At 42.4% G+C, this 11,539-nt stretch overlaps 2 protein-coding genes across 2 annotated transcripts; one reads left to right on the forward strand and one right to left on the reverse strand.

Annotated features, from left to right (window-relative positions):
- Positions 1 to 1,296: 1,296 nt before the first annotated feature.
- On the reverse strand, positions 1,297 to 10,372 carry ik (IK cytokine). The gene is made up of 19 exons (XM_029620993.2): positions 10,210 to 10,372; positions 9,599 to 9,665; positions 9,259 to 9,357; positions 9,061 to 9,120; positions 8,759 to 8,926; positions 8,546 to 8,660; positions 7,831 to 7,901; positions 7,656 to 7,702; positions 7,394 to 7,557; positions 7,197 to 7,308; positions 7,026 to 7,074; positions 6,698 to 6,915; positions 6,503 to 6,578; positions 6,075 to 6,158; positions 5,889 to 5,946; positions 5,681 to 5,769; positions 5,403 to 5,511; positions 2,532 to 2,566; positions 1,297 to 1,567 (listed from the first exon to the last, which is right to left on the reverse strand). Exons 1-19 carry the CDS (start codon positions 10,238 to 10,240, stop codon positions 1,540 to 1,542), a joined length of 1,680 nt encoding a protein of 559 aa, XP_029476853.1. The 5' UTR covers positions 10,241 to 10,372; the 3' UTR covers positions 1,297 to 1,539.
- Positions 10,373 to 10,499: 127 nt separating this feature from the next.
- On the forward strand, positions 10,500 to 11,416 carry ndufa2 (NADH:ubiquinone oxidoreductase subunit A2). Its single transcript, XM_029620994.2, has 3 exons — positions 10,500 to 10,630; positions 10,992 to 11,098; positions 11,215 to 11,416. Exons 1-3 carry the CDS (start codon positions 10,527 to 10,529, stop codon positions 11,298 to 11,300), a joined length of 297 nt encoding a protein of 98 aa, XP_029476854.1. The 5' UTR covers positions 10,500 to 10,526; the 3' UTR covers positions 11,301 to 11,416.
- The last annotated feature ends 123 nt before the right edge of the window (positions 11,417 to 11,539 follow it).

Below are 11,539 nucleotides of genomic sequence, written 5' to 3' on the forward strand. Positions count from 1 at the left end.
ACATTTCTGAGAATAAGTATTCTGTGCATATGGAACATATTTCAACTCATGAAACATGGGACCAACACTTTTTACATGTTGGGTTTATTTTTGTTCAGCATAAGTTCAGGAGTACAAATGTAGTTAACAAGTCATAAGTTGCATGGACTCTGTGTGCAATAGTGTTTAACAATGACTACCTCATCTCTGTACCCCACACCCAGATAATCGTAAGGCCCCTCAGTCAAGCAGTGAATTTCATAGATTCAACCACAAAGACCAGGGAGATTTTCCAATTCCTCAAAAGGCACCTATATGTATAAAAATGTAAAAAGCAGACATATCCTTTTGAGCACGGTGAAGTTATTTACACTTTGGATGGTGTATCAATACACTGTCACTACAAAGACACAGGCGTCCTTCATAACTCAGATGAAGGAAACCGCTCAGTGATTTCACCATGAGGCCAAATGGTGACTTTTTAAAACAGTTTGCGATTAATGGCTGGGATAAACTGAGGATGGAGCAACAGCGTTGTAGTTACTCCACAATACTAACCCAATGGAAACAAAAGCCTGTACAGAATTAGAATATTCCTTTTTGCAACAAGGCAATAAATGTGGCAAAGAACAAGTGAATTTATGTTTGGGACTGATCCAATACCTTACAGAGCATCTTACAACATATTTTCAAGGATAGTGGTGGCTGCATCATGGTTATGGGTACGCTTGTAATAGTTAAGGACTGGGGAGTTTCAAGACACAAAAAGTAAACAGAATAGAGATAAGCACAAGCAAAATCCTAGAGGAAAACTTGGTTCAGTTTGCTTTCCACCAGAAACTGGGAGATTAACCTTTCAGCAGGACAATAACCTAAAACACAAAGCCAAATCTACACTGGAGTTGCTTACCAAGACAGTGAATGTCCCTGAGTGGCTGAAGTAGTTGACTTAAGTCTGCATGTAAGTTTATGGGAAGACCTGAAAATGGTTGTCTAACAATGATCATCAACCAATTTGACAGCACTTAAAGAATAAATAAATAAAATTCTTCAAATGTTGTACAATCCAGGTGTGGAAAGCTCTTTAGAAACTTCACAGAAAGACTCACAGCTGTAATCGCTGCCAAAGGTGATTCTAACATGTATTGACTCAGGTGGTTGAATATTTATCTAATCAAAATGTTTCATTTTTTACAAATGTTAGAATTTGATTCTACTTTGACAGAGTATTTTGTGTAGATCTACACTAACAAAATGTGGAAAAGTCAAGTGTTTGTCGTATGATATATCTTAGAAATAAAATGTATGACAAAGCAATACTTTTTTTTCATTCTTATTTATTGGATGTTACCTAAGAGACATTGACAGTTTGTAAAAGCTGCATAACATTGTGCTCCAATTCTCATTCATGGTTACATTTCCATGGTTACATGTCCAAGACAAAAGATAAAGTAATCATAATACACAATCTAGTATTCCACAAAATACAAACAGGATTTTTAGCATACAATATATTGCAAGATTTTCAACATGTTCCAAATTATGTAAGATGGGAGAACATTAATACTTTGGCCTCTTCGGTTTCTCCCTGAAATAAGAAGTAAAATGAATATAGAGCCGTGGGAATTTAACATTTAGCATCATAATTGACAATCTACCATTTATGTTTGAGAATATTTTAGGCAGCATCTTGCATGATGCAGTATTTCTGGAGTGGAGAGATGAGGCAGTTGTACCACCACCAACTTCCTATCATATACTGTCTGCTCTCAGTCCTCTCCCACCACCATCTTACCATCTGTCTGCTCTCAGTCCTCTCCCAGCACCATCTTATTGTCTGTCTGCTCTCAGTCCTCTCCCACCACCATCTTACCATCTGTCTGCTCTCAGTCCTCTCCCACCACCATCTTACCATCTGTCTGCTCTCAGTCCTCTCCCACCACCATCTTACTGTCAGTCCGCTCCCACCACCATCTGTCTGCTCGCAGTCCTCTCCCACCACCATCTTGCTGTCTGTCTGCTCTCAGTCCTCTCCCACCACCATCTTACTGTCTGTCTGCTCTCAGTCCTCTCCCACCACCATCTTGCTGTCTGTCTGCTCTCAGTCCTCTCCCACCACCATCTTGCTGTCTGTCTGCTCTCAGTCCTCTCCCACCACCATCTTGCTGTCTGTCTGCTCTCAGTCCTCTCCCACCACCATCTTACAGTGTCTGCTCTCAGTCCTCTCCCACCACCATCTTACTGTCTGTCTGCTCTCAGTCCTCTCCCACCACCATCTTGCTGTCTGTCTGCTCTCAGTCCTCTCCCACCACCATCTTACTGTCTGTCTGCTCTCAGTCCTCTCCCACCACCATCTTACTGTCTGTCTGCTCTCAGTCCTCTCCCACCACCATCTTACTGTCTTGTCTGCTCTCAGTCCTCTCCCACCACCATCTTACGGTCTGTCTGCTCTCAGTCCTCTCCCACCACCATCTTACTGTCTGTCTGCACTGAGTCATGTACACTAACTGTAGGATGTCAGAAGGAAAACAGACTGAAGGAAATGTACTCACCCATCTGCCTCAGCCTTCTTCCTCTTCTCAATGATCTGTGACGGACAAAACACATGATTAATGAAACAACCTTTCCTGGTTTATGTCTCAGTATACCCTGATAACTGTCACAACCCTGTTAACAGAGCCATCCTATATGCATAGGATATGCATATAATTAGTAGATTTGGATAGAAAACTCTAAAGTTCCCAAAACTTAAAATAATGTCTGTGTATAACAGAGCTGATATGGCAGGCGAAAACCTGAGGGAAATCCATCCAGGAAGTGGGAAATCTGAGGTTTGTAGTTGAGTGATTGCCCATCCAATATACTGTCTATGGGGTCAGATTGCACTTCCTAAGGCTTCCACTAGATGTCAAAAGTCTTTAGAACGTTTCAGGCTTCTACTATGAAGGGGGGGAGAATAAGAGCGGTTTGAATCAGGGGTCTGGTTGAAAGCCTTTAGTTAAGTCATGCACGTGGCTGTGAGCACGAGCTCCGTTCCATTTCATTTCTAAAGACAAAGGAATTGTCCTGTTGGAATATTATTGAAGATTTATGATAACATTGTTTGACATGTTTCTATAAACTATTGGAACCATTTTGACTTTTTGTCTGGACTTAGTGCCTGCGCATTGTGCATTTGGATTACTGGACTAAACGCGAACAAAAAGGAGGTTTTTGGACATAAAGATGAACTTTATCAAACATTTGTTGTCTAACATGGAGACCTGGGAGTGCCATCAGATGAAGATCAAAGGTAAGTGATTAATTTTAATGCCATTTCTGACTTGTGAGCCCTCTCCTTGGCTGGAAAATGGCTGTATGGGTTTCTGTGGCTAGGCGCTGACCTAACAATCGCAAAGTGTGCTTTTGCCGTAAAGCCTTTTTGAAATCTGACAGCGGTTACATTAAGAAGTATCTTTAATCGGATGTTAAACACTTGTATCTTAGATCAATGTTTATGATGAGTATTTCTGTTATTTGATGTGGCTCTCTGCACTTTCACCGAATGTTTGTTTGAGACATTGTTGTTCGATGCATTTCTGAACATAACCCGCCAATGTAAACAGATTTTTGGATATAAATATGAACATTATCAACAAACAAAAAACATACATGTATTGTGTAACATGAGTGCCATCAGATGAAGATCAAAGGTAAGTGATTCATTTTAATGCTATTTCTGACTTGAGCCCTCTCCTTGGCTGGAAAATGGATGTATGGTTTTCTGTGACTAGGCGCTGACCTAACATAATCGCATGGTGTGCTTTCGCAGTAAAGCCTTTTTAAAATCTGACACTGTGGTTGGATTTACAAGACGTTTATCTTTAACATGGTTTATGATACATGTATGTATGAGGAATTTTAAATATGGGACTTCTGTTTTGAATTTGACGCCCTGCAATTTCACTGGCTGTCGAGGTGGGATGCTACCGTCCCACTTGTAGCAGAGAGGTTAAGAGCCATTAAACCATCCACTCACAACCCTGTTAACAGAGCCATTAAACCGTCCACTCACAACCCTGTTAACTTCTTGGTGACAGGGGGGGCAGTATTGAGTAGCTTGGCTGAATAAGGTGCCCAGAGTAAATTGCCTGCTACTCTGTCCCAGATGCTAATATATGCATATTATTAGTAGTATTGGATAGAAAAAACTGTGACTGATGTCTGGTGAAAACATGAGAAAAATCCAACCAGGAAGTAGGAAATCTGAGGATTGTAGTTTAACGCAGCCCCTATTGTAGATACAGTGGGATATTGGTTGTTGCAGTTCCTAAGGCTTCCACTAGATGTCAACATTCTTTAGAACTTTGAGGATTCTACTGTGAAGTGGGACCGAATGAGAGAGGAATGAGTCCGGTGTCAGGCAGATTGCCACAGGCTGAGGTGCGGGCACGAGAGAGTTAGCTCTCATTTCATTGCTTTTCTACAGGCATAGGAATTCTCCCGTTGGAACATTATTGAAGTTTTATGATAAAAACATCCTGAAGATTGATTCTATACTACGGGCTGTAACGGAACTTTTTGAACTTTTAGTCCGACGGGACCTGGACGCGCTTTTGGATTTGTTTACCAAACGCCCTAACAAAAGAAGCTATTTGTACATAAATGATAAACATTATCGAACAAAACAAACATTTACTGTGGAACTGCGATTCCTGGGAGTGCATTCTGATGAAGATCAAAGGTAAGTGAATATTTATAATGCTATTTCGGACTAATGTCGACCACCCAATATGGCGGATATCTTTTTGGCTGCTTTGTTGTCTGAACGCTAGACTCAGATTGCATGGTTTGCTTTTTCCGTAAAGTTTTTTTGAAATCTGACAGCGGTTGCATTAAGGAGAAGTATATCTCTAATTCCATTTCTAACAGTTGTATTTTCATCTACATTTATAATGAGTATTTCTGTAAATAGATGTGGCTCTCTGCACAATCACCGCATGTTTTAGAACTACTGAACGTAACGCGCCAATGTAAAATTTGATTTTCATAAATATGCACTTTATCGAACAAAACATACATGTATTGTGTAACATGACGTCCTATGAGGGTCATCTGATGAAGATCAAAGGTTAGTGATTAATTTTACCTCTGTGCTTTTTGTGACTCCTCTCTTTGTCTGGAAAAATGGCTGTGTTTTTCTGTGAGTTGGTGGTGACCTAACAATCGTTTGTGGTGCTTTCGCTGTAAAGCATTTTTGAAAATCAGACACTGTGGCTGGATTAACGAGAAGTATATCTTTAAAATACTTGAATACTTAAGGAATTTTAATAATGAGATTTGTTGTTTTGAATTTGGCGCCCTGCATTTTCACTGGCGAGGTGGGATGCTACCGTCCCACATATCCCAGAGAGGTTGGCAGAGCCATTAAACCATCCACTCACAGCACTGATCTTCTTCCACTGCCTGTCCAGCTCTGCCTTCTCATTGGTCTCCTTGAAGCGGCGAGTCTTCCTCCCCTCAGACATCTTGATGCCATACTGGAAAGCAGCCCTGAAAGGACAAACACAGTTTGTCTGCAATTAATTACTTGGCCCGATTAAAAGCCTTTCATAGAAATGCCAAGGAATCCAATGATGTGTCTATCGCTATGTGCTATAATGAACGTATGAAACAAGGGATTCCAGGTTCATTGTTGAGACAAAGCGCTAAGATAACCTACTTTGGCAGAGCCTCCTTGTTGTTCATGTATTCACTGTATTCATCCTGAGTGTCAAAGTCCCAGCGACCCAGAGGACCCTTCTTGTTACCCTATAGAGGTCAGAGACAAAAACGGAGGTCAAAAGTATGTCTAGAAAGACATGATGGCAGACTATCAACCCAAAGGTCTATCTAGTAGGGGACTAAGGATTAAAATATGAAGCACCAACCTGGTCCATCTTGGTGTAGTCCACCTCTTCATCACTGTCCACAGCCAAGTCGTCCATACTGAGAACAGAGAGAGAGAAAGCCCATATCACACAGGTACACCCACTACAGCAAATTACCTGGTATATTAAGCCCAGTGTCCACCCTACTTAAGTACAGTGATGTGACGGATGAATCGGGGGACTCACGTAGCTGGGTAACACTCAGCATAGCTGTTGGACATGCCAAAGAAGTCGCCGAGCTTCTCCTCTTTACGGCCACGCGACCCAGCAGTAGCTCGCAGTTAAGGAGGCTAGCGGACAAAACATGTCCCCTCTATCCAGTCTAAATACTGGGAATGAAGACATATGTCCCCTCTATCCAGTCTAAATACTGGGAATGAAGACATATGTCCCCTCTATCCAGTCTAAATACTGGGAATGAAGACATATGTCCCCTCTATCCAGTCTAAATACTGGGAATGAAGACATATGTCCCCTCTATCCAGTCTAAATACTGGGAATGAAGACATATGTCCCCTCTATCCAGTCTAAATACTGGGAATGAAGACATTGTCAAGTCTAGATATGTAAGCCAAGATAATGTGGCTCTCTGGCCCAAACAGTGAAAAGGATATGTTTCTCCTGGCCACTGGGGAGTTGCTGCAAACTTCTCATTGATCAGCTTGATCTGGTCCTTCACTGATCCTGGACCTGTATGGTCCGAAGAGGATAGACAGGCCAGAGGTCAGAATGTGTAATTGGGTTGAATGGGGATCAATAATACATTTTAAAAAGAGCATGTTATTCGTATGATATGGTTGATGAATTACCTGTCTCAGTCTCCACGGTCTCATCGTCATCTGCTCTGGGCTTCTCAAAGTAGCTGTGGCGTCTCTTTTCTTCCTCCTTGTCTCTTTCTCTCTCCCTCTCCCGCTCCCTCTCTCTGTCCCGCTCCCGGTCCCTCTCTTTCTCCCGGTAGCGTTCCTTCTCCTTGTCCCGGATGGCCTTGGAGGTAGATGGGGCGTAGTCCCCGATGTCATCAAAGATGCTGTTAGGATGGAGAAAGGAATGGTTCAAGTTCAATGGGAACAACAGATCTTCAAAGAAACAGAAAGTGTTTAACTGAAAACCGCCTTCATGGAGAGCCACAACACTGACCTTACGTCTGCCTCTGGTCCTGGAACTTTCTTCTCATCAATTTTCACCCCTGTAAGAAGAAACCACTGTAAATCACTTAATTGTGAACTGTAGATAAACAAACAGATGCCATGAAAAAAGGGGTAGGTATCAGTATCCAGTTGTGAACCAATCAAAGTCATTAAGGCCAACCTCCTTTTTCCTTCTTCTTCATCTTCTTGTTGCGGGTCCCTTGTCGCAGGTAGGAGAGGATCTGGGTCAGCTTGCTGATGACAATGTCGTTGGTGGTGAGAGTTGTCTGAGCCTGAAGAGAGAAAAGTTATGCATACCCCTACATAAACCATGACTGTAATAGACATATGTTATTGTGGTCTGCAGTGCAGTCGGACCTCCATGGTGGGGCAGTCGGCCTTGCTGCGAATCAGTGTGGTGGGGATGTCGGTGTCTGCATACTCATCCTCCAGGTCCACTACGTATGCCATACGGCCGGGCAGGAACAGCTCATTCCTCTCAAACTGGCGGCCCTTGAACATGATCCGGTAGATATTCCTTCCTGAGGGTGGAGCAGAGAGACCGTCAACACCACCAACCAACTGGAGTGATTTACCTTTACATGGGCTCAAATTCCAGTAGATAAGGACTATTACTTACCTAGACGTGTCTTGAACTCTATTTTCTCCTCTGGTTCAATCTCTTTCCTGGAGGAAAGAATACAGGTTAATTTCTCTGGAATGAGGACACTGGAGAGCTCGTTCAGGATTAAAAATAACGTTCTATGCTATGAGAAAATAATGATGAAGAGTGGGGAAAATATGAATACACATACTTGACTTCCTTTGTTACTTTTTCAATCATATCTTCCTCCTCCTTCTCCTTGCTGGTGATCTCAGCACGTACCTGCAAGTAGACAAGCATGATATCCATGTCAACTATTTCCTGTAGGTCGACACAGTCCCTTGCCTGTTCCAGTATATGGCACAGCAGAGGATGTTTTCTTCACCTCTGGGTCTACACTGCAGGAGTGATAGAACAGGGTGACCTACTTGGTATTTTCACTCTTTTCAGCGAGGGAGGGAGCAATGACAGTGTGTCCCATTGGAACAGCCAAGGAATTAGCATCCCTTAGCTTTAGCATACTTCAAACCAGATATCTTCTACAATATAGATGGCATTCTACAACTACTACATGACTGTTACTGATCATCTGAGCTCAAGCATCTTCAGATTCGTTCATTTTAGGTTAAAATGCTATTCTTTTACCCCCCCTTTTTCTAAAACGTGACTCAAGTTTTATTGACAGGTCCAGGTTAAACATGTAGATAGGGGAGACAGTAAGAGGGATAAAGCTCAGGAAGTGAGTGGTGGAAAGGGAATCAAATCACTGCCCTTAGGGGCATTTTGGTCAGGGGGGCAGCAGAACTACCACTAGACCAGCTCCCCGGAACATGAAACGCTATTCTATTGGCAAAGACCAAGAATCTGGGCGGGCAGCTTCTGTTTATTATTGAACCCTAGCATCATGAAAAGGACAATAGACTGACCTTCTGCAAAAGGGCAAAATCCAACCCTTTCACCAAGTGAGTGTGTTCCATGTCACCACCCAAGAACTTAGACTCCTGGATCATCTGCCGTCTCTTCTCAGCTGCTGAATTATCCCTGTCGACACAATACATCACCATGGACATTCATACAGAACACGTCCATACACCACCACTCCCGGTGGGGAGTAGACAGTAGCATTATGGGAAACTCACGCCTCGGCTGTGGGCCCCACTGCTCTGTAATTGGCTGTTGTGCTGATGAGCTCTGTCTCCTCGTAGTCCTTGTTGACGCCATCACGACGCTCCCGGGCACGGTCACGGTACTTCTCAGCTAACTCCCGCTCCCTCTCCACTTCCTGCTGACGCAGCTTGGCGTAATAACTGATAGGGGTAGCAGAGGGCAAAGGTCAGTGGGTGACCGCTGAGAGACCTCAGGCAGTGTGACAACAAACATTCTGTTTAATCAAATTATAAGAGACAGTTATAGGCTCTGCCACCCTTAATGAAAGAATCACCTTTTCTTCTTCCGTCTACGGGCTGCAGGATCATCCTCTTCGCTGTAGTCCCGGGGCATCCTGTAAAAAAGCTCATTCAGTTCTAGAAGTGTTGATTCAAAAGACTGTGTACTTTGACTTAATCCCCAAATCTGCCATTTCATTAATATAATCGTGATCCAACAGACTACTCCATGGCACTGTAAATCCATCACGCACTCATGATGTCTGGAGGATTTGGAGGATGGGGGAGCTGACGAGGGCGTGGCACGAGGGGTCATCAAAAGTTTACGGAAGTCCTCATTTGTCAGCTTGGACCTGAAAAAAAAAGGCGAGGGGAGGGTTAAGTCGCACAGTATGTGTAGTCTAAGGTAGTCTTGGAAGACTTTCAGACCATTCGTACTCGTCCAAAATGTACGGCGAACCAATCAAAACATCTCAGACATATTCAATAAGTGTCATCACACTGGGTCCTCTGTTCTCATGACCCAAAGGTTGATGTGGTGACCAAATGTGTTGTCATGCAAATACTGTAAACGGCAACAAAAGCCTCACTTACTGAAGTGCTGACCGGTGGTCCTCCACCTCATGCCCATCCGGAGCCAGAGGGTTGGAGAACGACTCCGCTGTAAAATAAAGAAATTAGTACCTGCGGAAGCCATTTTCCCGGGGAGAACTGGCAACTGTGCCAATTGGAGTGCGCTTCACTTCGACTGCATCGAATGAGGTTAACTTGTACTAAATAATTAATACGTGGTTGACGCCACTGCAGTAAAACACCAATTAGCTAAGAGTTCACAAATGGCTATCAAAATAGACATATTGAGCAGTTATACATATAAAATGAGGTAATTGAGGTTACTTTTTCTTTGCACGATGGCCAAACAGTGGCTACTCAGACAGGCTATTTAACCGTAGCTAGTTAGCTAGCTACCCATCATAGCTTGTTAACTAACAAACACCCCTAGCTAGTTACGGTTGTCTTTTGAGTCTGGAAATATGAATCCATATAGCTATATACATTGCTAATGCAACGTGTAAACGTAATATTCAGTAACGTTAGCTGCACAGACAAATGGGGAAAGTTATCAGTAGCGAACATCAGCTATCTTTGTTAGTTGGCTAGCTAGCTGACGTTAGCTCACACAATGCCAAATAAATTAAACTTACTCTCTCGTTCTCCTCGTTCTCGTTCCGGCATGTTGAAAGAAGTTGGTCTCACTCAAGTAAAACAAAAAGTTTGCGATCAACTATTGCTAGATTTATAACCTAGCTATGTTGTTGGTGGTGATGTGTGCTGTGAAAACGGAAATGACAGTCAACATTCGATTGGTATGGTCTTGATTTGCGGCACAAACGTTACGTCAACCTTAAACGTGGAATGTAATTGGGTGAATTCTCGAATTTAGCAAAGCTTCTTGAATGTGATTTGTTGATATGGAGAGTGGGTGGATTCAGAAACATTCATCTAAAGCTGGTGAACCATCATGGCCGCTTCCGTAGTAAGAGGTATTGGCTCTAACCTTGCTAAAAACCTTCGAGAGATTCGTCTACATTTGTGCCAGACATCGCCTGCGAGTCAAGGAGCAAGGTAATTGTATTAATTTGACAACAGTCATATTTTCGTGAAATCGAAATAGTTAGCTACTCTGTCCTCATAGCTAGCACAATATACTGCCAGGCATGCTACATGTAAACATACAGTAGTTAGCGAACAATCGCAATTTAATATAGAATAAACTCATCTGAAATAATTTGTAGATCATGCATATGTATCTAACTACAGCTCTACAACATCGTTTCTATCATAATCTTAATATTAAACATTTACTATAAATATAAATAGAAAACCCTTGTTTATTAGCTAGCTATTTCAGTGTTATGAACTCGTATAGGAAAAAAATATTGTAAAAGTTATTTAACTTGATTATTTATTATTCCATGTTCTCCAGGGATTTTGTGGAACAGCACTATGTGGAACTGAAGAAGGCAAACCCCACATTCCCCATCCTCATCAGGGAGTGCTCAGGTGTTCAGCCTAAGCTTTGGGCAAGATCTGGTGAGAGCATTGTTTCAGTAGCTAGGCGACTCACATCTGTCACCGCTCTATGTCAAGTCAAATGCAATGTTTATGGCCATGCATTCATTTGGTTCGTTCATGTACCTGTATTGCAGATTTTGGTAAGGAGAGCAGTGTGGCCCTTGACAACATGAATGCTGACCAAGTGGCTAAGGTGCTGGAGACAGTTGTGACATCATAAGCATGACCAGCTCCCCCGAGGACAACTTTCCAACTGAGATGGAGTGTGGATTGTAAAGGACTTGTATCACATAAATCTCTATTGCTGTTATAATAAATCTGAGGACTAACTTGTGACATTCTGCTGCATTGATATGTTTGTTAATTGTTTGTGTTCATATGAACTACATTCTATTCATAGGCATGTGCATATATTGTTAAATCTATTGTTAAAAATTTAAAAAGATACTGTCAAACTCA

This window comes from Oncorhynchus nerka, linkage group LG19 (genome assembly GCF_034236695.1).
Source record: "Oncorhynchus nerka isolate Pitt River linkage group LG19, Oner_Uvic_2.0, whole genome shotgun sequence".
NCBI classification, from domain to species: Eukaryota; Metazoa; Chordata; class Actinopteri; order Salmoniformes; family Salmonidae; genus Oncorhynchus; species Oncorhynchus nerka.

Coding starts and splice junctions, on each gene's coding strand:
- ik (XM_029620993.2), bottom strand. CDS start 10,240: ATGCCGGAACGAGAACGAGGAGAACGAGAGA. Junction 8,927..9,060: donor CGTAGACGGAAGAAGAAAAG/GTGATTCTTTCA, acceptor TACCCCTATCAG/TTATTACGCCAAGCTGCGTC. Junction 7,309..7,393: donor CCGACTGCCCCACCATGGAG/GTCCGACTGCAC, acceptor TTCTCTCTTCAG/GCTCAGACAACTCTCACCAC.
- ndufa2 (XM_029620994.2), top strand. CDS start 10,527: ATGGCCGCTTCCGTAGTAAGAGGTATTGGCTCTAACCTTGCTAAAAAC. Junction 10,631..10,991: donor CCTGCGAGTCAAGGAGCAAG/GTAATTGTATTA, acceptor CATGTTCTCCAG/GGATTTTGTGGAACAGCACT. Junction 11,099..11,214: donor TAAGCTTTGGGCAAGATCTG/GTGAGAGCATTG, acceptor CCTGTATTGCAG/ATTTTGGTAAGGAGAGCAGT.